The sequence below is a fragment of the Anopheles coluzzii genome, chromosome 2, assembly GCF_943734685.1.
Source record: "Anopheles coluzzii chromosome 2, AcolN3, whole genome shotgun sequence".
Lineage (NCBI taxonomy): Eukaryota > Metazoa > Arthropoda > Insecta > Diptera > Culicidae > Anopheles > Anopheles coluzzii.
In genome coordinates, this window is record NC_064670.1 from 108,689,324 (window position 1) to 108,715,111 (window position 25,788).

Genomic DNA, 25,788 nt, shown 5'->3' on the forward strand with positions numbered 1-25,788 from the left:
GTTGCCTCTCCGCGTCCCTCCCTCTGTAATAAGTTGCCGGTTCGGTGGCTGGTGGGGAGAGGTCGTCCAACTAGCCGGGTGAGCAGCAGTAGCAGTAGTAGATCGGCCCCTCTCAGGCGAAGGCATTGCGTGACTGACTCGTGGACCCGAACACACTACGATGACCTACGCCAATCTCCTCCAGCATTAAAGCGGATCTTGTGAGTGCGAAGGAGATAGAGAGAAAAGAGGGGCAAGCAGCAGAAAAGAAGGGAACTGGGCTTGAGTACATCTGATAAAGCACTGAGTACAGTGGGGCTGTGTCCGGTAGCGAGACCGTATATGCCAGCAGACGATTGTAGTACCGCTTTGGCTTAGAATTGTCATCTCTAGGTCTTGCCTGAAAGGTCTCACAACCCTTGCAACTACTAAACGCTTGTACGAGTAGTAAGCGAAGGAGAAAGAACATCATTTTACTGTTCCCTCCGTCTATCACCACCTTCCTTTCGAAAGCTTTTTGTTGCCTGGCTATAATTGCCGCTTCTATTGGAGCTTTTACCAGTAAGCGGCAGTGCATTTGTGTGCTAGTGTATGCGGCCATGGATAGTTGCGGCTCGCGTGTCTGCCAAACGGGTTTGGGAGATCGTGAGGGCTGTCCGCACCGGAGAACCGATTGACGACTGATTGATTGCTTCGAGGCGAAATTTGTGCTGCGACACTCTAGGGTGTTTCTCGTGCTGTTGCTTGTGCTTGTTCGCGTGTGCGCACGTGTGTGTGTGTGTGCAGAGGTGAGTGAGAGGGACCACCTTGAAATGTTGTCGCTGCCGAACATGGGAAAGGTTTCGCCTTTTTCGTGTGTGCCTCTTTCGCCTCCCTTTTCGTGGACGCGGGGACGCGAATCTCTGGACCTTGGGGGGATTTGATCTTGGCCTCGGTCAAGAACGGGGTCAACGCCGCGAAACTACAGTAGCCTTTGGTCGGGGCTGCGCAAAACAAGATAAAGCTGGGTCCACTCCAAAAAGCCAAGCAAGTTCACAACACGTCCCACAGTCCCTTGGGTGTCGCCAGGCTTTGGGGCTGGACTAGGGAAAGGGTAAACATTCGTCTTCGGTCTCGCGAGGTTTCGGTTTGATTTCCTGGCTCGCTCGAGCACATGAAAAGGTCTAGAAAGAGTTTGAACCACGGTTTTCGCTGGTTAAACGCGGTCAAAGTCATACCGTGTAAGGCTTGCTGGTGAATCATGCAGGTTATAGCTTTGAATGTTTTAGCAGCAATTATTTCAAAAAGCTATGCCTCATAAATTTTGATTGCAGTTTAATCAATTGTATTTTAATTGTCTGTTTTTTTTCTGTTGCAGTGGTACCTGTTTTTCTGTTGCACTGTATATGCAGTGGTATTTGTTGGATTCAAGTTAGATAAGTTGTAGTATTGAATTTATTTTATATTTATATTTTCATATAATAAATAGGCTTTGTCGAGATTTGTAATATCGATCATTTTTGTGATATCTTTCACACTATCTTATCATGTCAATAAACTAAAGATTTTTATTTTTTACTCTCGTTTATCTTGTATTAAAACCGAAAAATTGGCTCTGTGTATTCATGTATTTTTTATATTTAACTTGTTTTTATTTCCTAAAGAGGCTTCTTCGTATTGATGTCATAAATTTTTATTTATTAATTTCAATGATGATAACTGATCATTTCAAATTATACAATAATGTTTGTTTCATTAAACAAAAATGTTTAACCATTGTTCCCCACAATCTTTAATGACACTTTGCAAAAACGTGCCTACAACACAAATCAATGGAAATTTACCGAACTTTCTATCGATAGACACCAGTTCCTACCGAAACCTCAAACGTCCGGCTGATTATTCCATACGTGAACTGAAGACTACGTGTGTGCCTTAAAAGCGCTCGCAGCCATGCCTTGAGGTCTACCGTTTTTGCCCAATCAGGTTCAAGGTTAAGGTCGTTATCAAGCCTTACGCTCGGGGGCTTCTTGTGCATTCGCCCCCGTCGACCAGACCAGACGACCGGCTGATTTCAGGGTTGCTCAGGTGGAACGGAAGCACCGGCCTGCCAGCTGGCCGCAGCTCTGTACACGGCTGGCGAGACGGAAGGTGCTTCCTTTGGTGGTGCTGTTCGAACTTGAGCCAGCTTGTTAACACATGTTTGGCAAACTTGTCCGGTACTGGTCGTGCATAGGGGCTTACCCGTTCAAGAAAGAGTGATGGCTAGTGTTAGGTAATGCTGTTGGAGTTGTTTCCTTGTCTTTAAACGACATCAACTTACAGGATGTTATTGGCATTTGTTTTGAGAAGTGTTTTATTCCTCAGAACAATTTTATTTGAAAAAGTTATAAATAATCCATACATTGTATAACTTTATCTTTATTTTTACAAATTTCGTCTTATTTAGTTTAAAATATCACAAGAAGAAGCATATTCTACGGCGTTTAACTTGTTTTTGTCTCAAGCTCCTTTATATTCGTATCTGCACTGAATCTAATTGGAGTTGATGTTCGCAGCTAACGACTCGGTCCAAGAACTTGGGCCTGTTTTGGGGCCCGCCAGCAGATAAAATTCCGATGGGGCAACATCCTGGTGCGGTTGCATCATTCCGCTTAGAGCGGGCTGCTTACAAAGTTCGCACATTCTTTGTGCGTTCTGTGTCCCACGCCGCATAGAAGCACCCTTCACTAATCGGTACAATTGTGGAGAGAAGCCTTTTTGGCTTACGAAATTGAAAACACTGGTGGTGAAATTGCAATGGCTTTTACTAATTAATTATCTTTTTTTTTCCTTGAAAGGATTGCCTCGCCACTGTAGCAAGCCATTCGTTGACTAAATTGAGTCAAAATTTTGCACATGTTTCGCCCATGAACTGTCAATCACGACGGTATTAAAATAGATCTTGATTAACCTTTTCAAATTGCAGGTCAAGAAGCAAACCTCCTCCCTAAAGAGCAGGAGAGGTTCGTTCCACCAAGCGTGTCCGTAGCTAACCGCACCGGGCCGGTACCGATTGCAATCGGAGTTTTAACGGTGGAATGAGCGACGGCATAGCATGCCGGTCGAGACTCGTGGCAAAAAGCCGCTTCCGTAATGTAAAAAAAGTCGTAACGATTCGTTAGCTTCGGCACAGACGGCATATGCCCTTCGAGGCGGCCCAATGCAATTCCCCCATTTGGAAGGGGAGAGCCCCCCCTCCAAGTGTTCAAACCAAAGTTTGATGATTGAGTGTTGAGTGCAGACTGACCTAACCTTGCGGCCGTGATCCAGTGGCCGAATTCTTGTGACTAGGTTTTGTGATGTAAAGTGTCGCTCGACGTCACCAGTGTCCTCCAAGAGATACATTTGTGCAGATTTTTTCTCTCTCTTCTGTATGGTTTGTTCTGCTTCAACTGGTCTAGGATTAAGGTTATTTGCTGGTAAGAGATTGACCGTAAGTTGTGTGTGTAAAAAACGAGTATCTTGCAGGTATCTAAGGAGCTATGATATGATTTACTTTAATTTCTGAATTGAGTTGCTATTCGTTCGAAATTTGGTCTAGCTTACAGGCTTATTCTGTGCTGTTGTATATTTGATTCGCATCTAAATCATGTAAAAAATAATTATAAGCAATAAATGTAATAAGAATTTCCAACCATCGTCCAATAGTAAAGCTGTTTAACTTGTTTCGCTCCATTCTTCAGATATTTTCCATTAAAAACAGTGCAATCTGTTGACAAGAAAGGCGAGCAATGTTTTTAACTAATTTCCATCAAATCATTACTTTTACTTTGTTCTACTCGATGGAATAAAATAATATTCCGGATTAAAATAGCCCATCAAGATGCAAACTTTCTGATCACTTGCCTATCAAAAAAACAAACCAAAAATCTCCTATTCCGCCCGAAGTCATTCACTTGGCATTTAGGTTGGCATCTCATTGTAAACTCCCTCCCTACAACAAAAAATAAGTTTACAGACGCGGTTTTTTGCATTTTTGTTACACCCTGTGTTGTTGCTCTGGTGCCGTGCCAACAGTGAGCTTGGGCTTGGAGCTTATGCTATCCTTTATTTCATCTACGAGAAACAACGACGAAGAAATCTATTGCGGGCAAAGCCAAAACATTCCTGGAATAGGTGAAAGAGGATAAAGTTTTCTTCAGTTTTTTTCGTCAGCTTTTGCTTATTAATCTTAAACATCTTCCCACACAAAGCGCGTCTGCGTTTTGGGCAAATTGAAGAAAAGGCGTGTGCACTCCGGGACTACGTGATCAGCGGGCGCGCACATTTGCGTTAAAGGTCTTATGAATAATTTCATTTTAATTGGAAAAGTGATTTTCATTTTTATCTCCGCCACGTTCGGTGACGCAAAATGTGTAAGCTTTTATCAATCTTTACCCCTCGGGGTGTGGTGGAAAGGGGGGGAGGGAAAAAATATTGTTTCAGTCGCTTTCCTCTCGTCCCGGCACGGGAAAAGAAACAACCAAATGTTAACGATTTATAGCAACACAACCACACGTACGGAAAAGTGTTTTCATAAAGACATTTACCATTCGCGCAGTGCCGCAGCGGCGACGACGACGATGATGAACAAGAGGATTAAGGGGATAAAGTGATAAAGCGCCTGGAGACTCAACCAGCACTAATAACCACCATCCGATGGGTGGTTTACTTTCGCCCGGGTTAATGATGTTCGACGACACTTTTCTTACGTGCTCTGCCATTCTAGCACCTAGACGTCTAGGGAAAATGAGCAAGTAAAACCGAGCAACAAGGTTTCAACCGGTTCATTTATAACCGAGTGAAAAGGAGGACCGTCACTGTGTACTGCATCTTTACATCTGACAGCTCCGTTGAAGTCCCTTCCCTTTTTTTTCGGTCCGTGAATGGAAGCATAATGAAGCTGGCTGGGGATCGAAGCTCTCTCGACCCATTGATCGCACCCAGATCGGGGGCCCAAAAAGGGATACACGATAGCGCCTGAAAAGAAGGAGTAAACATCTCGAAACCCGTCCGTGTGCGCTTCGATGGATGGCGTCAGGGTTGATGTACCTCGTTCACCCCCCGAACAGCTCGTCGTCCGGTAATCCGTTTACTGCCGTCGTCATTTCCATTCATCCGGTGAATCCACTTCCCGTGACACAGTGCCGGGGGGGGGGGGGGGGGGGGGGTTTCGAGGGAGCCGCTGCTCGTTACAAGTTTTTCCATTCAAACTTTCCCATTTTCTCGGAGAGGAAATAAGATGACGAATTATGAACGATCGATGGTGATGGCGGTGGAACATACAGTGTTTCGTCTTGATGGTGTCAACTCCTTGTATTGAAGCCTGTTTTTTTTCGTAGGTTGTAGTTTGTTGTTCTTGCTGCTATTTTCATAGTGCCAGTAACAGTTCCTGGAATTGTTAAGAAGTGTCTCGCCATAATGAGGTGCTAGGTATCACAGAAAAAAAAATCTTTAGCGTGAACTGTTGTGCTCGGCATTGCATAACTTTAGGCGCTGATTTGACGCGAACGGTTTCAAGACCGAAACCTTTCAAAGAGTCTTTTCCACCAGCATTTTACGTTGCGATAGAATAGCTTATTTTTATCGGTAGACCATTCCATCCCTTCCTTACGCCGTGTAGCTTTAATCGGTTGCTATAAATGTCTCATTCAATAATACAGCAGCGGGAGGCAATTTATTTTCTACACGAGCAAACCCTGCGTTACAATCCATTTCGCAGGATGGTAACTTAATCATCTGCTACCTACTCTGCGCTGCGCTGTTTCAATGGTGGCTCAATCGTGTGCACTGGAAGCTGCTACAAACCTCAATCCCCCCGTTTACGAATGGAAATTCTCCACTGTACACGTAACGTCGCAGCAGACACACACCCCCACACCACATCTGTCCTGAACGATATCATCATTAGCTTCAGCTTCATCATGATCAACAGTAAAGATGGGTTGGCAGGACTGAAACTACCCAGGAATGGAAAATAAGAAGGGTCTTTGTATGAGGGTGGGGCGAAGGAAAAATGGATAAATGATAAATTGCTTTTTCTTCTCGATGTGCTAGCTCAAAATTGTATATAAATCACTTCTTGCGCTCGGTGCACATCTTCACACATTCGCACACCACGCCGTCGGAAGGTTCACATGCGTTCGTGTCTAAGTATTTGTTCATAAAATGGTTCTCTTCGCACGGGGAATTAAATTGATCGATCAAGACATCAATTAAAGCATTTGGATGAGTTACAGAGCTGTGTTAGAGTGTGTGGGAATTTATGGGAATTCGTGGTAAAAATGTTTAAGATGACGTTGTGTTACAACCTCAATTGGAACTCACTTGGGATGTTCAGACGGCATAGTTTGTAATGGAAAATTGCCTCCATGTGGAATTACGCTTCGTTGGAAATTAAGTTATCTCTCACGTCACTCTATTTCGTACACAAAACTCGTTGCTGACGCATTTCAAGTTTTGCTGAAATCTAAAATGTCAGCACACTATCTTGTTTCATGCTAAGCTTTTGGCAATTTGCATAAAACAGGCGTAACAACTAGGAATGCAGCCTACGTATATGAATGAAATCTCAGATGATTTGCTTTTAATACAATCAGCCACTGGGCAAGCAACTTCAGAGAATTAGAGTCAAATTGTGCAATACTGTCTGAAAGTAGCGTCAATTTGGAACGTTATCATACACTTTTGATGGGGTTGATACAACTTTATTGCCCTCAAAAAGCTAATTTCATAGAAATAGTTAAATGAATTAATTCAGGATTTAAAAAAAAATGATTCTCTCCTTATTCCTGGAAGTCAGCCATGTCGATAGAAACTCGGCATACTTTTACATACATTATGGAAAAGGACTCGCAAGCCTCCGCAGTCAGTCGAGCCTGGTTGTAAATAAAACGCATGACCATTCGATTACCTTCCCGGGAAGCGCTTGGATTAGGTTAGGATTTGTACGATTCATCGTAAATAATCGACATATTCATCAATCAATCTAAACCCCCCAAGGCAAAGCCCGAAAACTTCCTTTATCTGCTTGAGGCAGAGATAGGGTCTGTTTCTTACGCATCGAATTGATTTGGGATCCTATAAAATCGGATACATTGATCCGATGCCACCTGAGAAATGGTGCTTGATACGGCGCAAAACCTGTAAAGGAACCTTCGGTATTTATTTCTCTCCGATGTGGCCGAAAGTCAATACGGCCCATCATTGCAGTGCCTTGTATCACGCAAATCATCTCTTAAAGAGAATCAATGCCGACGCTATCGGTAGGATGAGCTTTAATCGAATGTTCTCTTTAAGAGTACCTTCGTGCTGCCTAAACGGGAGACGCTTGGTTCGTCTTTCGCCAAGCTCCCCGAGGTACAGAAATGATTATTGATTGAATACCTAGCGCGGAACCCGAAAACCATGGTAATTCAGAACCTAGTACACCACATCTGCCGGCGAATCGGGCTCCCGCCGTCCTTTCCATCTCATTGACTTCATCGTATGTGCTTCGTGCTTAAAGCTGGTATCGTTAGGCTTTTCCTTCCTGCGGACGGTGCGCATTAAAACTGCCCCAAGACAATCAATAGCAATCGGGGCGGGCGATAAAGCGTCCTCAGTTGGTGCGGATGAAAATACATAAATAAGCAGAGGAGGAAGCACAAAACCACCGGATCCACCTTTTGTACCAACACACAGAGACACCATTACATATACAAACACACGATGCAAGAGAGAACGACTTCTTTGTGAGGATGTGCCGCTGTGTGTCACTACTAATGTATGATTTTCTTGAGTCATTTCGTTTGCGCTCGCGCTATCCCCCACGGGCGGAGCAAAGTGAAAGAATCTCTCGTCTCATTGCCTCATGCCTAAATTATGCTATCCCAATCGCTGGAGCGTATATGCATGCACCAACACATGTAGCAACACATCCGGCCTGCTGCTGGCTGGTGTAAGCCATTAACGACGTCCTGCTTACGAGCGACAGCAAACGGCTGGAACGTGATCAACATTTATTTTGCTCCTCATTGCTATTCCGCGTCTATCTCTTGGCGCTTGGTGGGAGGGAGCGGTGGTGGTAACATTCTTTTCTTCGAAAAGTGAACGGAGACGAGCCTTCTTTTGGTACACTGTGTGAGTGTGTGTATGTGTAGGGCAAAGAGAGATCGATTGTACCTTGTGAAGCCAATTACTACCGTCATGTTAGCGAAAGTTAGTTGTTGCCTTTGAATTGTGCACTAGCATATTATAAATTAAGGCCTGACTAATCCGTTATGCTCCACTTAAATAACTCAGAATGTGGGCTTTGTTTAACGTAAATTTGGTTTTGTTTTTTCTGATTAAAAACCTTATAATATTTGATATTTCTCCTGTAATTGTGCTTACAGGTGACATATTCAATTGCTATGTCAAAATGTGATTGTAAAATATTTAATTGTGATGAAACATATGACAAAAAAGGATATTTTTTTCAAAAATAAAATGGATTGGTCTCCATTATAACAGATCATAATTAAGCAATACGGCAAAGCCGTCCCTCCTGAATAAATAAAATAAAAATAACAAATCATGTCAAAATCAGATTGCATACATTTAGGCGCAAAGCAAGATTAAGCAATAGTATTTAAAAAAAAGTAAATTTTCTACTCCTTGGTCGTTTTATTAAATTCTATAATTATAAAATGTTTGTTATAAATATAACACACATTATGTAACAGTTATATATTATATAACTTACATTATATTACTGCGATGTGCAAAGTATTTTCTAAATGTAAAAGGTTTTTCTAAGATTCAAAGAGTCTTTTCTAATGAAAGAACCACAATAAACTTGTTTTCAATGACATTTTTAAGTAAAACCACACGTCTGATGGCTCTTGTGCCCCCGGCTACCGTATATTTGTGTTTTCGTGTCTACGAAAAGCCTCCACCGCCGGATGGTGATCGACGTCAGAAAGGTTTCGTTAATCTTCACCGCTTTTTATTAGCTTGTGCCTCTCGCTTCCCCCGTTTTTCCGGACTCGCACACTGTTTCTCGGAATTCCCTTGCATCGTCACGGCCTAGAACTAGACCAGACCGTGGGGGACCGTGTGCGACTAGAAGCGAGCCGAAAGGATGCGGTAGATGATTTTATTCGGTTCGTTCTAGTTTCGCTTACCTTTTTCGTCCTGTATATCTGCACCCAGAGGCCATGTTACGAAGCGCAAAAGTTCAAGGACATTTGGCGTATCTAGATGGACGACCGGGGCATTCGGATTATCGCTCTTCCTGTTTTCAAAATGACTATCACTTCACTCTCTTTTTCACTGTTTTGGCGGTTGTGGAACGCAGCATCCACCTCACAAAAAAAAATGTTTTTGTGTTGATGAGAAAGAACAAGAGAAATCAGTAGAAGCGGCTGCTATTGTCTGCGGAGGGAGCTGTGAATGTGTGTTCGGCACGCATTCGTTACTTTGAGGAGTGACTTAATGTTCTTACGCAAGCCCAAAAGACGGGCTTTGCGAATGTGTTTTCGAATCCCGAGGAAAAGTGTGTACGGCGCGGGCGACGCATAACCATATTGTTTCAGACTTTGTGATTCTTTGTAGACATTCCACGGGCATGAGAGCGAGGCTGGCTTCGAGGACATTCGCTCAAGGTGATGAATCTTTCCGTTTTGAATGAACGATCTTTCCAAGCGGGTGACGCGCGCGACCTGTCGGTCGGCTGCGGTCGTTTATTTTCATTCCACAAGCAGCAAGTAAGGACAGGAGGGGAAGGTTGAGAGCCGTGTCACGGTTGTGGTGTGGTTCTAGCGAGCTGCCTTCGTCTCGCTTGCCACGTTTCGCCCAGCTCCGCTGACGCTTTTGGAACTCCTTCAGAGCAATTACCTTCATCATGTTCCTCCCAATTCCATTTCATTCGCCTGCCATGTCAATGGCCCCGTTCGGAATGCTATTGGTATTGGAGAGGGGGGGGAGAGCGGTTGGGCGGATGAAACGAACGATGGTTTAGCACACATACGATGGGCACGCATGGGGCAGGGGGTGGATGGAGTAGCTAAAGCTGTCATCAAGTCACGGCGTAACGAGATGAATGTGTTTTCATTTCCACGAAGCACGAAGCCGCCCATGCGACCAGGATGAAGGGACGAAAACGAAAAATGGATATGCTGGAGGAAATGCCGCTGTGGGTGGGTGGAGTGATGTCTACCTGGTACGTTCACCTGTGTCAGAGATGCGCCAGGGCGGTTGCCAAATCATCTGGAAACGTACATGGTCGGAAAATCATTTTTCATTGACATTTTCGTTGCTGAAAGCGTTTGACTGGCTGGAAGTCGACGATAAGCAAGCACGATCTCTTCATACCGTGTCTGTGTTATTGTTAGGTTGGGTACGGTTGTGTGTAAAGGGACATCAGTCGTCTCTAAGCACTATAACTTTGTGTCGGTTAACGTGAACTTATACGGGTGAACAATCCGCTTTGAACATTCTTTTGCAGTATCGAGGTCACCGATAAATGCTTGCAAGTGAAGACGGCATTTTCTATTGAAATGAACTATAGGAATGCTAAAGCTTACTTCAAAGCCATAGTGTAGCAATCGCATCGAGTTGAATTAACCACAATCAAATTTGTAATAGCTGTTGCTATTATCCGAAACCGATGGTTTAATCACCCTTTAATGAAATTCCTCGCACTGCAACTGCGGCTTTTAGAATGCTTTGAATTAATCAACAACGTGAGGAATTTAGGTATGCAACTATTTCAGCCCAGCAAGCATTTCACTGCAATTCAATTTAATTAACGAGTATAACCTAATTAAAGCGATTGCTGCAAATTAATGTGTCATTCGAAATTATCCATCATTTTTGGTGTTAATTAATAGATGATGAATTCATGAAACTTTTAACATCGGTAATATAAGTAAATACAAAGTAACGTACCTTTCGCGTAATTTGGTCTAGAAGTTTAGTTGAGCGTAATATGATACTTCTCAAATATACAAAAAGTACGAAACAAAATGTAAAAATTAATCAATGAAAAAATGAATTTTAAAAAAGAATTTTATACCAAGTTTTTTATTATTATTCAATAGTCAAAAATAGAAAAATTTCACACTATCAGAGCAACAAATTTCTCGATATAAGTATAGTAACTTCCTTTTTAAGGAAAAAAATATTTTGGTGCTTCCATTTTACTTGTACTTTGACTGTATACATTTAGGCGTTAACAATGATGAAGCGTTAAATTGCGCCTGAAACTATGCACCACGCCTAACGAATCGATCAAATGCAATTGATTTAATGTTTATTCGTGTGATATTGTATTAAATTTTTAGTATCTGTCTTATTTCGTTTCTTATGCTTTAATATACATGCAATTGCATATAGTCCGTTTGTACAATTTCAAACCAACAACGAAACGACAAACCCTACCGAATCAAGTTTACAGTGTACGCCAGCACAAAAACACACGCTCCACCATTGCCACCGCTGCTGAACGGTTTCCAACTTCCAGGCAGGCAGCTGCGCAAACTCGCTGTTTCGCGAGTGCCAAAAAAGCGCCAACTTCGCCACGCTCTCACCTACCCAGCTCGCTTCCAAACCAGCTGTGAGATGCACTCACGCACACCCTTTTGCAGCACACCGTTCAGGCCGTGCCGTCATGTGTTTACCACCCATTGCCACCCGTGCTCCAAACGGGTCGGGCTCTCTCTTGCATTCTCGCAGCGCACGGCTGCCTCTCGCACCATTGTTTGTTGACACCCACGCAGCATTATGTTGTGACGATTGCACACGTGACCAACGTGATCAATAGGAGAGCGAGAGAGCTGTGCGTGCGTGTGTGGATGTATGTATGTGTGTGTGTAGGGCTGGTGCCATGTTTGTTTCCCACTTTGTACTCGGGCTTGTGTGATAGTCAAATGCGGGAGCAAACTGTTCACCGAAGCTCACGTGATACAAACCACTCACTCTCTCGCATCGCGCTTTCTCTGCCTTCATTTTCGACCAGCTGGTGCTCGACGCACGAAAAGGATACTCATACGAAGCCGCACGATGACTCTTTATCGCTCTCTCTCTCTCTCTTTCGAAGCTCGTGAGGCTGGCAACGGCCGTTGGCTGTTCAGTCCATTCAGTCGAGATGTAGATTTGGTGCGGGTTCGTTGGATTACACTTTTTCGTCGCTACGGTGGCAAATTGGCATCCTGGTGGTGTACCGCCGACGGAAAGAGAAGGATCTGAGCATCACCGCCCGGCCCCCTCCTCCCCGCTCTCTCTCTCTCTCTCTAGTGATCCGTTACGTGCGGCAAACCCCCCGTTAGATGCGGGTGGTGCACTCGTGTGCTATTCGTGTGTTTCTCCAAAGTGCAAAGTAACGCTTAATTTACCAGCTTGCAAGCGTTGTGAACAACAGTGTGGAAGTGTTTTATTTTCTCCCAGACACGCAGAATGAAGAGTGAATCGTAGGTTAAATTCTGTAATTAACTGATATGGTTTTGCCAATTTACTGCTCAGGTTTTCCCGCCCAGTGTTTGATATGAATGGCTTAACACACAAATGGAGACGCCTGGTGGGATGCGTCTCCATCTTCTTCAAAGGAAGTTTTTCTACGCATTGCGATACTCTTGGCTAAGACTTATGGAAAGGTCAAACCTTTCTTGTTTACTGTTTCTGAATGGGAAAAATACCCTTAAATTTAGCATAGAATCAACCATAGAAATAAAGCCCTTCTTCAATCTATTTCTGAATCTACTGCCAGTGTGTGTTCGTTTGTGTATATTTTTATGCAACGATGTGAGAAGAAAAGCACAAACAGAGTGGGTGTTGTGTTTATCTTTCCAGTATCTCCCACTGGGCCCCATCGGTGGGTGTGTTTGTGTGCGCTGTTTTCGGATCACCCTGTGCTGTGTTTGTGAAAATGATAACGTGCGTGTGTGTGTGTCCTGTGCCGTTGCGAAAAGAGAGAAGTGACGCAATAGAAGCAAAAACATATCACCCAAACACACACACACACACAGCGGGATGGAAAAACGTAACACCGTTCCCTGTGCTGCGATTGACAGCTGACGAGTTATGACGAGAAGAGGCGAATCATGCAGTTACGTCAAACATTTCCACTGCTCCACTGCTAGGCAGAAAGGAACACAATATCTTTCCATTTTAATTATAAGTTTTTTTTTTTGAGACACTGAAATGAAAGTGCAATATTTAATTAAAATGCGTTGTAAAGAGATTAGTTTAATTTTTAAAATCAAAATCATATCTCCCATCACGGCCATCAAGGTCAGCCCAAAACGGTAGCACAGAGTACGGTCCATATGTTTGTGAGGCTGTCTTTTTCCACCCCAATTGGGACGCAATGTGTTAGTGTGTGTATGTGTGCCCGTGTGTATGTGTGTGCGTTGTGCCTGGGAACCGATCCGTGCCAATGCCGCCGACATGCGAATCGTTTTTGTTGTGAAACGGACGTGACCTTGAACTCGTTCCCGCAATACATCGGAAAACCGGGCCACAACAGGGGAGAAATACTGTATGTAGCAGAGAGAGAAGGAGAGAGAGAGAGAGAGAAAGAGAAACCGAGCGAGGATGACGGTTGTGAACTGCATTTTAAAAATGCATGCAAACATACTTCCCCGTGCCGTGCCGTGGAATTGGGAGTAAAGTAGAGCAATTTACGATGACTTCTCCGTTTTCGCCTCCTCCACCCCCAGTTCTGCCCAGTGGAAAAGTAGTCGAGTGCGATAGCGGCTTGCACAGTTTGCAGGGCGAGAATCTGCATCCGGTATCCGGTGTGTCGTCACGCTGCGTCTCTGCCCGTGTGGGCGCCCTTTACGAAACGTAGAGAAACAAACAAAACTGGACACCAATTTTTGCGGATTTTTCGCTTGGCAGAGCTGCCTGCCCGGGTGGAAATGACTGTGCAAGCATTGCCACCGTCCTGCATGCTGCTGCAGAGAGCTGCGAGTTGATGGAACAAAAAAAAAAACGATCCTTTTAGCTGATACGGTTATGCAAATATGATCCTTTTCTTTAATAAAACGAACCAAAAGTTAAGTCTAGCCGCCGTGATACGGAGTTGTGTGTTTTTTTGCTTTCTACACTTCGTTCGTTGCGATGGTACGGTTATGTGAGGCACAATTTTTCAAAAGTGTCATTAAGTGGTTTCAAAAACTGACGAAGGTTCATGTTCGCGGTGCCAGAAGGACGGTACTGTGCTGGTACCTACGGCCAGCGCTAGCAGCGCCTATGCGAAACCACGTTCGTTTCTAGTTGTGCTGTATCTGTGTGCCTGTGCCTGTGTGTGTATGGGAATGAGAATTCAGAGAAAGTTTTCCATCAGCATTTGCGAGCACAGCCATATGCGCCTTGCTGTGATTATGATTGATGATCACAGCGAGGGTTTGGTGGGGCTTCCCTCTGGTGGCGGAAAGAGAATGAATTTCCCTGGGATGTGTGTGTGTGTGTGTGTGTGTGTGTTTTTGTAACCTTTCCACACTTTACAGCCACTCATGCCACTCATCCTGTGTGCTGTGTGGAATTGGATGTGATTTTTCATGCAAAATGTAATGAAATTAGGTACCGAATGCGTCCTGCCGAGCTGCAGTTGCTTCTGTTGCAGGGGATTTATTTTCCTCCGCTTCCGCTATGTTTTGTGCTATTTTCCCATTTTATAAGCAAAAGTAAACGGCAGCAATGATTGCTTGAGCAAAGGGAGAGAAAACAAATAATATTTAATCTATCTTCACTCCCTATTCTCCGTCCATTTGCAGGGAGGAACATAAAAACGGCAAAAAATGCACAACCGTAGCGAAAGTAATAATTCCAACACACTAATGAGTCTCTGGAGGAAACGGTGCATAGACAGAGAGGAATAGAGCGAGTGGGCAAGCAAAAAACGAGCAACCACCGGAAAAGTTAGAGACTCCGGAACAGTGTGATTGCATCGGTGTAACCCAAACTGCTGCAGCACACAACACACACACACACACACACACTCACTTAACCGTTTTTGCATCAAGTAAATGAGAAACGGTCTGGCCAAGTTGTCCCTTTTGCAGCGGTATGCTTGTGCCGGCGCTGACGTTTCTACTTTCCTGCGTTGCGTTGTAATGTGTTTGGACCATTTTTTCCTCCTCGTGTGTGTTGAAGGGGAGAAAATAGTATTTTTATTTCTCGCTTCACAATCTTTTTTTGCAACAAAAAATATAGCTTATGAGGGTTTAATAATTATGGAAATTGTCTACTAGTTACCGGCTAAAACTGCTAACAACTTTTGGATTGCTATTACTTTTGTCAACGAAATGTAAAGATAATTACAATTGGGGGTAAAATCAAATAAAAGTAGTAATTTACAGACTTATTAACGCATCGATGGGCACATACAAGAACACACAATATGGTATGTAATTGTATGGACAAAAATGCTCGAACTAATTAATGTTTGCCCTGTCGATGAATATTGCTCTTCCAGTGCTGCTGGATGCAATGGAATTTGCATATGTATTTTTTATTTAAAATTCATCTTTCATAAGACTTTCAATCACGCGCGCATGCAACGATGCAATTATATCAAGGGAAAATCAAAAAGATACATTTAAAAAGCATATAATTATGATCGTGGTAATTACAGACACCCCAAAGGCAGAAAGATTATTGATAACCAGGCAGGTTAAATGGTCCTTAATTGTGATGTAAGTTAATGTGTACTTATAACCATCACATAGCCAATTAAGTCTATAGACAATAGACAAAGTTTACGAAAATATTAAAAAAAACATAATACAGTTCTCATTTTTTAAATATAGATGTATTGTAGTGTGTATTAAATTTTTGATGTCATGCTTTTAACACAACCAACACATTTATTTTTGAATTCCCAATTTCCCTCACATTGCTGGGTATAAAATCAATAAGCAAAGGCAAACCGTCCCGTCCCGTACCAGCGGGATAGTAATTGACAATTTAATATAAGTATGCTTTCACTCATCCGAAACGGCTCGTGGAAGCCCCAGCAAGTCGGTCTCCGTCCCGATCTGCACTTCATTTGGTGGACGGGGACGGAAGCTTAAGCTAATTAGCATAAATCAGTAGCATAAGTAATGATGTCTTAAAGCAGCAGCAGCAGCAGCAGCAGCGTTCCTTCGGGTTCTCCTCCAGGTTCTCCTCCTCCGGGTAGCGACGCAGGCAGTTACTTCGTTGAGCAGGAATTTTCCACCACCACCACGGATTTTGAGGTGTGCCTTTTTCTGTGCCACTTTTCCTCATGCTCGCGCTTTTCATCGCACTTTTTTTTTTCGTTCGGCTGCTCGAATATTAGTTACGCGCTTTGCTTGTGTGCGTACCGCCGGTGCATGGGCTAGGCATGTGACCAAATTTTCTTTCCATTCACTTTTGTCATTATGATTTGCCGTTCCGGCTTAAGCTTGGCGGAATAATCGATTTGCTACGTGGTGCCGGAAAACGCGCCGCACTACGTGGCAGAAGGATCGACGGCCCGTAGTGCTGCTTTACTGCTTTTGTGTGTCGATGGAAACAACATGATGATGTACCGTGATTGGATTATGCTATTAAATTTACATCATTCGTGATTCTATTGTTATTGGTGTAGGAAGTATGCGAACCGAATATGGAACGCTGACAAAGCAGCACTCTGTCTGTGGAGAGTGTAAAGTAATTCTAATTAATGACGCGATTTATTAGGCATAAACTAATCATTTTATAATTACGAAACATATCTTTTTGTTTGACATATACATGACTGCAGTCGCAAGTGAGGTACGACCAATTGCAATGTTTGTGAAGTTGTAAAATTTAAAACATTTTTTTTCTTGATTGTTATATATATTTTTATAGGTGTGCGTGTGTCTATGTGCTAGAGGCGAATGAGTGAAAAGTTAATCCAGAATAGGAATAGTGTGATTACTAAATGTGTTAAAATCAAAATAGAAAAATAAATAGTTCAAAGTGTATGTTGTGAACGAAAAAATAATTGAAAAGTGTAAACACAGTGCTGGAAAAGGTGCTTAATGTGAGAAGCTTGCTCGGTTTAACTTGAGGTAAGTTGTTGTATTTTTTATTACTTCATTAGTTTTACATACTTTATATATGGAACAAACATTACATTTAGTTAATTTCGGGTATTGGGACCCTTTCCGTTTTTAGTTGAAATTTCAGCCTGTCCGCTGTTTGCAATGTATAGCAGGTTTCGAGCAGCTATCTAAGTCGGTATAATATACAGGTGGGCTTATCCCAAGGTGTATGCATTTAGATGGCTGATTTTTATCGCTTCTGTTTCTGAATTAAGATTTTAAGAGCGTTTTGTGTATTCGTCAAGCCTCCAGAAAGCTTGTTTGAACAAAAGTTTTCACCCATCCTGTCAAAAAGTGATATTCAAATTTGGTTATAAAAAGACCACCTGGACTGCATAAACTTTGATTCTGTATTCCATCACCAGATCTCTTTAATGCACCTTGGGATAAATGTAAACACCTCCTTGTTTTGCCATTTTTCGAGCAGGTACTCGAATCTAATTCTAGCTTTGTGGCTAGAATAATCTAGACTGAAAATTGCAGGCTAGTTTTGTGTGTGGTTTTGTATGGAGTGTTTACATGATTTGAGCCTCCAACTGTCAAACTCCATACAATAGTCTGACTAGAATCGTGATGAGCCCCATTCTTAGCTGTGGTCCTTCGAATGGAGCCGTTTTTGAGATTCATACGTTTTTGAAAAAAAAAAAACATGTGCGACATCATCCTAGCTTTATATAAACAAGAATATATCAACAGATTAAATATTTGTATCTTGAATGCAAGATTCTTAAAGCGAAAGGGTGGCTTAAATCAATGTGAGATAGCGTACTCTTCTGTAAAACAGTCCATTTATCTTACTTATTCATCAATACATTGGCTTTGAACGCTGTGCTGTCCACCGAACAACGTTCATTGGCAATGTTCACGGAAGAAAACTTGTTGAATATTTCAATATCGGTCTAGCTTCTACCACGTGCAACGAGAGCGAGAGTGTGGGAAACAGAGAAAACTGCTCATTGTGTGTGTGTGATTACATTGTAAGGTGTACATATGTTTGCTAGCCTCACTCTTCGCAAACCCGCTTGCTTTCCGAACGTTGGTGGCCAATGCGCTGTAGAACGAGCCCGAGCAAGTGACCAGTTTCTCATCGTTTATTCAGCTAAGACGTGTATGTGAGTGTGTTGCAGCACACTCTACCCGGTGTTGAATGAGTAAAAGCGAACAAACAACACTCAAGCGTAGTCCTTCCACCGATGCATCCCCCCTCTGCCTGTCCCCAATTGATTGGAGAGGCGATTGAGGGCCGCTGGACAGGCTGAAGTAACTGCCAATGATTTTTTTTATGTCAGCATCAGCGGTCTGTTTTGAAGTGTTGCTTGCCGTGCATGAATCATCCTGAAGTGGCTTTGATAATTGTAACGTTTGTGTGACGGGTTGATTGATAAGCGTAGCGGCTCTCGGGGTATAAAATGAGGAAGACCCGCTTCACTGGCGGCTAGACTCTCATTAGCTGCTAATAGAGACAACGGAAAGTTGCGTCTTGTGTCAGTTGTAGTAGCGTTGCACTTATCCGCTCAAAATGAAAGCGCTCACGTGTTGTTTGGTGATTGTTCTTAGCGTTTCGGTGGTGCTGATTTATGGCGATAGTCGCCAGTGGGGTCGCCGAGTGTCTGGAGATCGTCTGCTCGATTATGCCGTGGTCGTGAACAACTCGCTGCCAGTGCCGGAGAAGAGCAGCATCTATCGCTATCTTCCTGCTGCGGTACGTAGCGTGTGAAGCAAATCTGCCCAAAAGAAAAAAAAAAAAGAAGCAATCGTTTCCATCGTGCAGTTGACAACTTAAACCGTTTGTGTGCTTTACTCTACCCACAGGGAGCGTACCGGCCACCGAACATTACGGCTATCTTCACCCGTGATAACGTGCCGGGCGGCAAAGGTGGCTTTGCGGGAATCGTTTCCGGTGGAGTGAACCAATCGAATGTGACGCTGAAACTTACCTCCAAACCGTACCAGCGGTTTAACTTTACGATCGAGATTTACGGAAAGTAACGCTGTAAGAGAATAAAAGGCACGAAACTGAGTTTCAGCCTCTCCACGCGTGAAGCAGTGTTTATAGTTAGCGTGATAGTGGAAACAAAAGTTTAGAGTTATTTTTTTGTATTTCTATCAAATCAAACTGAAATACGAGGTTTCATGCATCGAATGAAAGTTTATTGAACTCCGCATTGGATAAACATAATTTCCCGTGAAATTACACTCTTTTATGTTTTTTATTATAACTTCCCCATTTTTCCACGATCATTTACGTGAAATTATCGTAAAATTACTAGGGACAGTAAAAATAAAGATTATGTTTATACGAGATGATATTTGTCCGTTAGGGAATAAAATAATCTTGCGTTTTGTGCATAAAACATAATATTGCAGAATGTTTATGAAAAACAACGACAAACAATGTTAAATTTATTCTCACACTACCTATTTTTACACCTTAAGGCTCTTAATGTGAGAAAATAGGTAGCGTGAAAATTTGTTTTTTCCCTCTACAATTTTCTCCTATTTCTTTAAAATATTATGTTTTATGCACAAAACGCAAAATTATTGTATTCCCTAAAGAACAAATATCATTTCGTATAAACATAATCTTTGTTTTTACTGTCCCTAGTAATTTTACGATAATTTCACGTAAATGATCGTGGAAAAATGGGGAAGTTATAATAAAAAAACATAAAAGAGTGTAATTTCACGTGAAATTATGTTTATCCAATGCGGAGTTCAATAAACTTTCATTCGATGCATAAAACATCATATTTCATTCAAATGCAAACCATAAATACAATAAAAAAGTTATATGTTCTTTTCCACTTTTCCGACTCGAACCACTGCTTTAGTGGCGAGTGAGCTCCAATTTTTGTTGTTATTTTATTGCATTCCACTTAAGCATCTGAACAGCTTTGCGTTGAGAAACAAAGGGCAAATCACCAAACATGCATCCCAAGGCGGGAAGGGTTTCAAAATGTGCAAACGTTGAAATCGTCTGTTCGTAAAGTAACTTTCCGGCAGCGGAATCAATGCTACCGGCAAAAGGCCACAGTGATGCTGTCAAATGTTCTCACCGAACGAGAGAGAGCTGAAACTTTTCGCAAGCAATCGGAAGACAAATGGGAAAATAATTGTGCGGCCAAGGAAACCGGAAGCAAAACGCCACTGGGGGGCAGGAAATGGAAAATTGAAAACCAACCCATTCGGTTTCCAACACCTTCCCCTTGGGCTCCTTTAGCACAGCTCACACACATATGTGAGCATAAATCAATTTCCGCTCGACTGCTTGAAGGATTGGAGCAAAAAGAGTTATTGTTTTTCTCACGCAAGAGTTGCGCGTCTTTGCCACGCTAGATGCATTACGCTTTGTGCGCTGTTCTAAGGGATGAGAGCAGAAAGCTGTCTTCACACCAGTGGGAGAGGACGGGTGCTAAGCCAATCTCAAAAAAGGCTTCCAGTTTTTCTGCTTTCATTACTTTTGCATCACTGTCTTTGGTATGGTTTTTGCACTACGGCCGCTCTCACACCGTTTAGTTCAATATTTTTCGGCTTTAGGAGTGATGCGATAATAAAGAGAAGGATGTGTGTTGCCAAAGGGGGGGAAGAAAGAAGGATACACATCCTTTACCTAAGCTTTAGGTCCTATTTTTTTTGCTCGATCGTTATCTGTCTGTTGCCTATGGTACGCTTACGGCTTTTCTTGAATGTGAACGGCCCGAGAAGCGTCTGAGTTCTATTTATTAATATTGGATTGATGGATTCGATACGCTGATTTGCTGCAAAGAATGAATCACAGCAGCTTTCCATCGCTCTTGAATCACTAATCGTCTTGCAGTGAGGAATAACAAAACTGTTATACTTGAACATTTGCTAAGGAGTTTTTTGAAAGGGTTAAGTAAAAATAAGTTTTTTTTACAGTTGTTTAATTGCTTGTTGATTGCAAACAGCTTTCTAAAGCAAAAGAAGCTTTTGAGCGAAAGCACATAGCTTTGTAATTGAAGATGTGGGATTATTAGACTTTTCGATTTTTTAGTTCAAATAGTTTGTGTGTAGGAAATTGCAGCAATTTAGGCGTTAACAAAGTCAGTTGTATTTTTGATTAAAAAAGCATACCTTTGAGAGATTTTTTCAGTATGTTTGCCCAAAAATGTTTCGATGATTCCTGGTACTTTCCGTAGTCTGGTAATACATGGGACTGGGTGACTGGTCCCGCGCCCACGTGACCGTTTTGTCGTGTCGCGTCGTGTTGCCCCCCCGACGTTCAGGCACCCTGTTTCCCGGGTTACCCACCCCCTTCCTGGTTTGCCGTGTGCCACCATCCGCCCAAGGGGTTGGGTCAAGCCCGTGTACCCAAGCTTGGATATGTGGTGGCACACGTTACCAATCTGCACGCCGAGGACGCGTCGGAATAGGAGTTGGATGGGAGAGCCTATATTATCCCTCGAGGGGCTTCGGATCCCATCCCATTGCAAACCGTGAGCGGTTTCGGACACTTCTGAGACAGGCCAAGACCGCAAAGCGAGTGTTAATCTTGTTCTTTTTGGCTCAACAACCGTTGTCGGTCAATGCCTGCCTGTACCACTACTTGTGGGCTTGTCTTTCGGTTTCGACTTATAGATTCCCCCCATAGCAGGATAGTCAGTCCTGCGTATGACGGCGCGGGCCATTCGGGGCTTGAACCCATGACGGGCATTTTATTTATTTATTTATTTATTTATTTACCAACATATGTGTCTTGCACTCTTGAGGCTGTGACAAGTTTAGTACTTAAAACCTATCCTACACCTAAGTCCAAAATTATTCCCCTAACATCTCCCTTGATCCAGTGTCGCCAAAATTGAAGATTAATAAAATATTTCTTTAAATGCGTTGGTCGTTAAATTAAAATCAAAGTGATGGAACCATGTATTGAATTGCCTTGTCATAGCTAGTAACGGTTCGTTGTATCCATATAAGATACGCCTGTTCTCGCCGACAAGTAAGTAACGAGAGCGAAGAGGTCTCGTTGGCGCGTAGATATTGATCATCTCTAGTTAATAAGGGGCGTCTAATTCGTTTTTTAATATTTTGGCTACAAATACACATTGGTATTGGTGGTCGAGCGTCTATAGGCCAAGCAGAAGGCAACGCGAGCGATAATTTGGCATGGTTGTAAGTCCTCTGAATTGGTCGCATTTTAAAGCAAGTCTTGTAAACTTCCGTTGTATTGCCTCTATTCTGTTAATCAGCGTAGTGCAATTCGGCAACCAAAGAATTGAGCAATACTCCACGCGCAAGCGCACCAGACCAGTAAACAGCGACTTAAGACATAAGACATCATTAAATTCACGGAACTGTCGAAAAATAAAACCTAGCATCTTGTATGCCTTGTTAACAGTGTTGTCAATATGTAATATGTCAATATGTAGAGTCTAGTGTAACACCTAGATGACAGACTTCATGGCGACAATCGAACACACTGCCTAACAACGAATAATTATACTTGATCGTTTTTTTAGTCTATGAAACGTAATAATGAAACATTTATCAAGGACTAACTCTAGATCATTTTTTTGACAAGTACCAAACCCATTTATAATATTTTGAAGGATGATGCAATCGTTAGGACTCTTAACCGGTAAAAAGAGTTTGACGTCGTCAGCATACATTAAACGGCACACAATACGTTAAATCATTAATAAATATAAAAAATATAAGAGGTCCTAAATTACTGCCTTGCGGGACACCGGTAAGCTCCCAAATGGGACATGAACTCGATTCAACGGACTACATTTTCTAGACTAGAGTTTCTATTATTCATTCATTTTGATAACACAACTCTGTTTTGCTGCTCAGCAACGATTACACCGAGTCGACTAAACACGGCTTCTCCGACAGCTAAAAACTCCATAACAACCGTTTCTTGTCTGAAGCATCGCCAGCATTGCCAACCCACATCATATCTGCATATCGTTCGGTGCTATCGAAAGTGCCTTCCCACCAACCCGAACGTAACCTGATGACATTTGACAGCACCAGCATCCCCAAGTGTGCTAGGACGTGCGTGTGGGCGCATTTTACTTTCACACACAACACGGCACCAAGCATTCGCTATCTGCATCTTAATACCCGCTGGAGATGTCCCTTCCCTCCCCCAACGTGGTATGATATTCGATTAAATTTGTGTTTCAGTTACGGTTTTCCCACGAACCACCTTGCGAGTGTATCGTATTTTTTGGAAGATCGGAGCACACTGTGCCCACACGCAGCTTGCGGGCGAACAAAATGCCCTGCTCCCGCGTGTAGGCGGCTCGAATCGTCCTGTGCCATCGTGTCATCCGTATGACGGTGTCGGTTGCTTGGGAGATTCTTTTTTATGTTTGCTGCTTTGCTCTGCCGGTGAAAATAACCGTGGGAATTTTGAGCCCTGCCCCTGTCGTCGGCTCCTAAAGGAACGAACGAAGCTGCTATTTGTGTTGCCCGAAGGTGAAAAGTGTGTCTTCCACGCACTGCTTATGCAACGGGTCGAAGAATGCGAAGTCCTTGCGAAGATGCGAGCAAGCAGTGTGTCGTTGTTGTGTTGTTTTTATTTTCGGTTTCATATGTCAGTAGCGGGAAAAATGTAAAGTGTATGCTCCCTGGCTTTTGCATTGCCGTTTTGGTTCGCGCGGGCGTATGACGTCGCTCGGGAGAAGCATTCCACTCATTACTCAGACGAATATTTATTGTATTCAGCAGCTTCCATCCCACCAGCCAGCTGCCCGGCGACTTCGGAACAACTGTAATCTTCATACTTTCCACATGCAAACCGCCCCCAAAACGTAAAGCGCTCGTTTAGAATGATGGCTATGTTTGGTATGAGCGCTGTCTAGGGTTTGGACGGCTGCGTTCTCTCCTCGTTTCGCTTTCTTTCTTTCTTTTTTGCATTACTGATTGTTGCCCTTTTCCTGCAGAACAAATGCCATTTCAGAGACTGTAGCTGTTTGCCGTTCGGCTCGAGTTGCAGTCCAAACGAACCCAACGTCCCAATGTTGGCTCACCGTCCGCCTTTCACCGCACAAGCGAAGTGAATCCCCTGGCGGGGCAGAAATATTCAGAACATAAATTGTTTTCTCTGCTCGTGAGGACTTCGGCCAACTCACCGCTCACACGACCCTGCGGTGCTGCTGGGCAGCTGCTCTGGGACATCCGAAAATGTCCTTGGCGTGTCCTTTCGCCATAGTCGCTGGCGGTGTTGGAGGTTGGAGGAGAAAAATCGAACTGCAAAACTTTCATATTCCACTCGGAATGTACATCATTCCGCGTGCCAGCTGTCAGGGTTTGATTGTTTTTTGGCGGAAGCAGTGAGAGCGAAACGATGCGAGATATGGAAAATAAAAATAAACGAAATGCCACACGCACGCACATGATTGACTGCCCGTCGCCGGGTGTATTGGAATGCGTTTTTGAAGAGTTTGAAAGCTTGGCCCTTTCTGTTGCATTTTTGTGGAGTGAAAAATACACTTTTTGGTGCTGTGGTTAGGCTGCGCCCGGGACACAATATTCATATACCGTGGGAATTGAAGTGCGTTTGAAAATGTCATTACGGACGAGTGGACTGCTCGATGTGCGCTGAAAGGATTTTAATTGGAAAGGGAAGTATACTTGGAGATTTTTTTAATAACCACAGCACTGTTGTAAATGGCAGCTATAGCAGTAATTGGAGGGAAAATGGAAGTAAAAATGATATTTTGACTTTATGGTTGTATTTATTTGTTATTAAATTGATATATGAGATTTAATTTCCAGTAAAATGACTTTTTTCATAATTACATTAAAATTTACTTGTTTTCTTGTTCCGTCGTTTCGTTAAATTATTGAAGAATGACATCATAAAGCATTATTTATGTTAGGATCGATCTAAAAGTATCTGAAATGCCCATATTGCACTTTAATGTTTGCTCTATAGGTACCATTAGGTAGAAAGAAACATGAAACGCCTAAAGTTAGGCAAACTGAAGCACATTATTGCTTTATTCAACAATGGTTTAATAACTTTAAATGTATTAAATTTTTAAAGGATCAAATAAATGGCTTTGCAATACTTTAATTTGTACTTTTCAAATTTCGTGGAATCTACCAACTACTGAAATTGAAATAGCAATGTTTTTGATCAAACAAATGTCACGAATATTCTCGACCAGGCGAGGAGAGCACAGCAGAACAGGGACACGATAAACGGTGACAATGTGCCGCTACCCTTATCCGGTCAATATCCGGTGGCACAAATTGTGGACTTATCGTTCAATTTCATCATCCATCTGCGTGCTTGTTTTCGATGAGCGGCTCAATCCGTTTCAATCAAGTGCTGACCGTCCCCGGGTTTCGGAGGATCTCGAGTGGAGGAAGTTTGTTACTTCCTGTTCAAAATGTTGCGGCAGATAGGCTTCGCTCTTGCCCGTTGGTAGTGAACCGAAATGTTAAACGAATGACCGTTGCGATGATTCGGCAAAACCGTCGAGTCATCGAAAGCTGAAGCCTTAGCGGAAAATAAACCTCCTGAAGCCTGCCGAAGGCGGCTCAAACATGCTTCTCTTTGTGTGTGTGTGTGTGTGTGTGTGTGTGTGTGTGTGTGTGCAGCTTTCCGTTTTTTTTTTTGCTGTGAAGGACACGATGTGGTACTCTTTTTCGTTCATTTCTGTGATGTTTTTTTGCAAACATATAAAACACATACAAAAAAACCTCAAAAAAATACGCTCGTGACCAGTCATCCACATTTTGGAAGCAATAAATCTTCCTTCCGTGGAAGGAC

At 42.8% G+C, this 25,788-nt stretch overlaps 1 protein-coding gene and 1 long non-coding RNA gene across 2 annotated transcripts in view; both read left to right on the plus strand.

The window, feature by feature from the left end:
• Positions 1-11,578: 11,578 nt before the first annotated feature.
• The window catches only part of LOC125906741 (uncharacterized), a 48,594-nt gene continuing 34,384 nt past the window's right edge, over positions 11,579-25,788 (plus strand). The window contains exons 1-2 of the long non-coding RNA XR_007452091.1: positions 11,579-12,410; positions 16,801-17,003. This is a non-coding gene — a long non-coding RNA (uncharacterized LOC125906741). The remainder of the gene's footprint in view (positions 12,411-16,800; positions 17,004-25,788) is intronic.
• LOC120947593 (probable salivary secreted peptide) lies at positions 18,470-19,884 on the plus strand. The gene is made up of 2 exons (XM_040363048.2): positions 18,470-18,738; positions 18,849-19,884. The coding sequence occupies exons 1-2, from the start codon at positions 18,556-18,558 to the stop codon at positions 19,023-19,025; spliced, it is 360 nt and encodes a 119-aa protein (XP_040218982.2). The 5' UTR covers positions 18,470-18,555; the 3' UTR covers positions 19,026-19,884.

Bases quoted from the DNA above. Each gene is read 5' to 3' on its own strand.
- LOC120947593 (XM_040363048.2), top strand. From the start codon at position 18,556: ATGAAAGCGCTCACGTGTTGTTTGGTGATTGTTCTTAGCGTTTCGGTG. The intron at 18,739-18,848 runs GTACGTAGCGTG...CTCTACCCACAG, and splicing joins ATCGCTATCTTCCTGCTGCG to GGAGCGTACCGGCCACCGAA.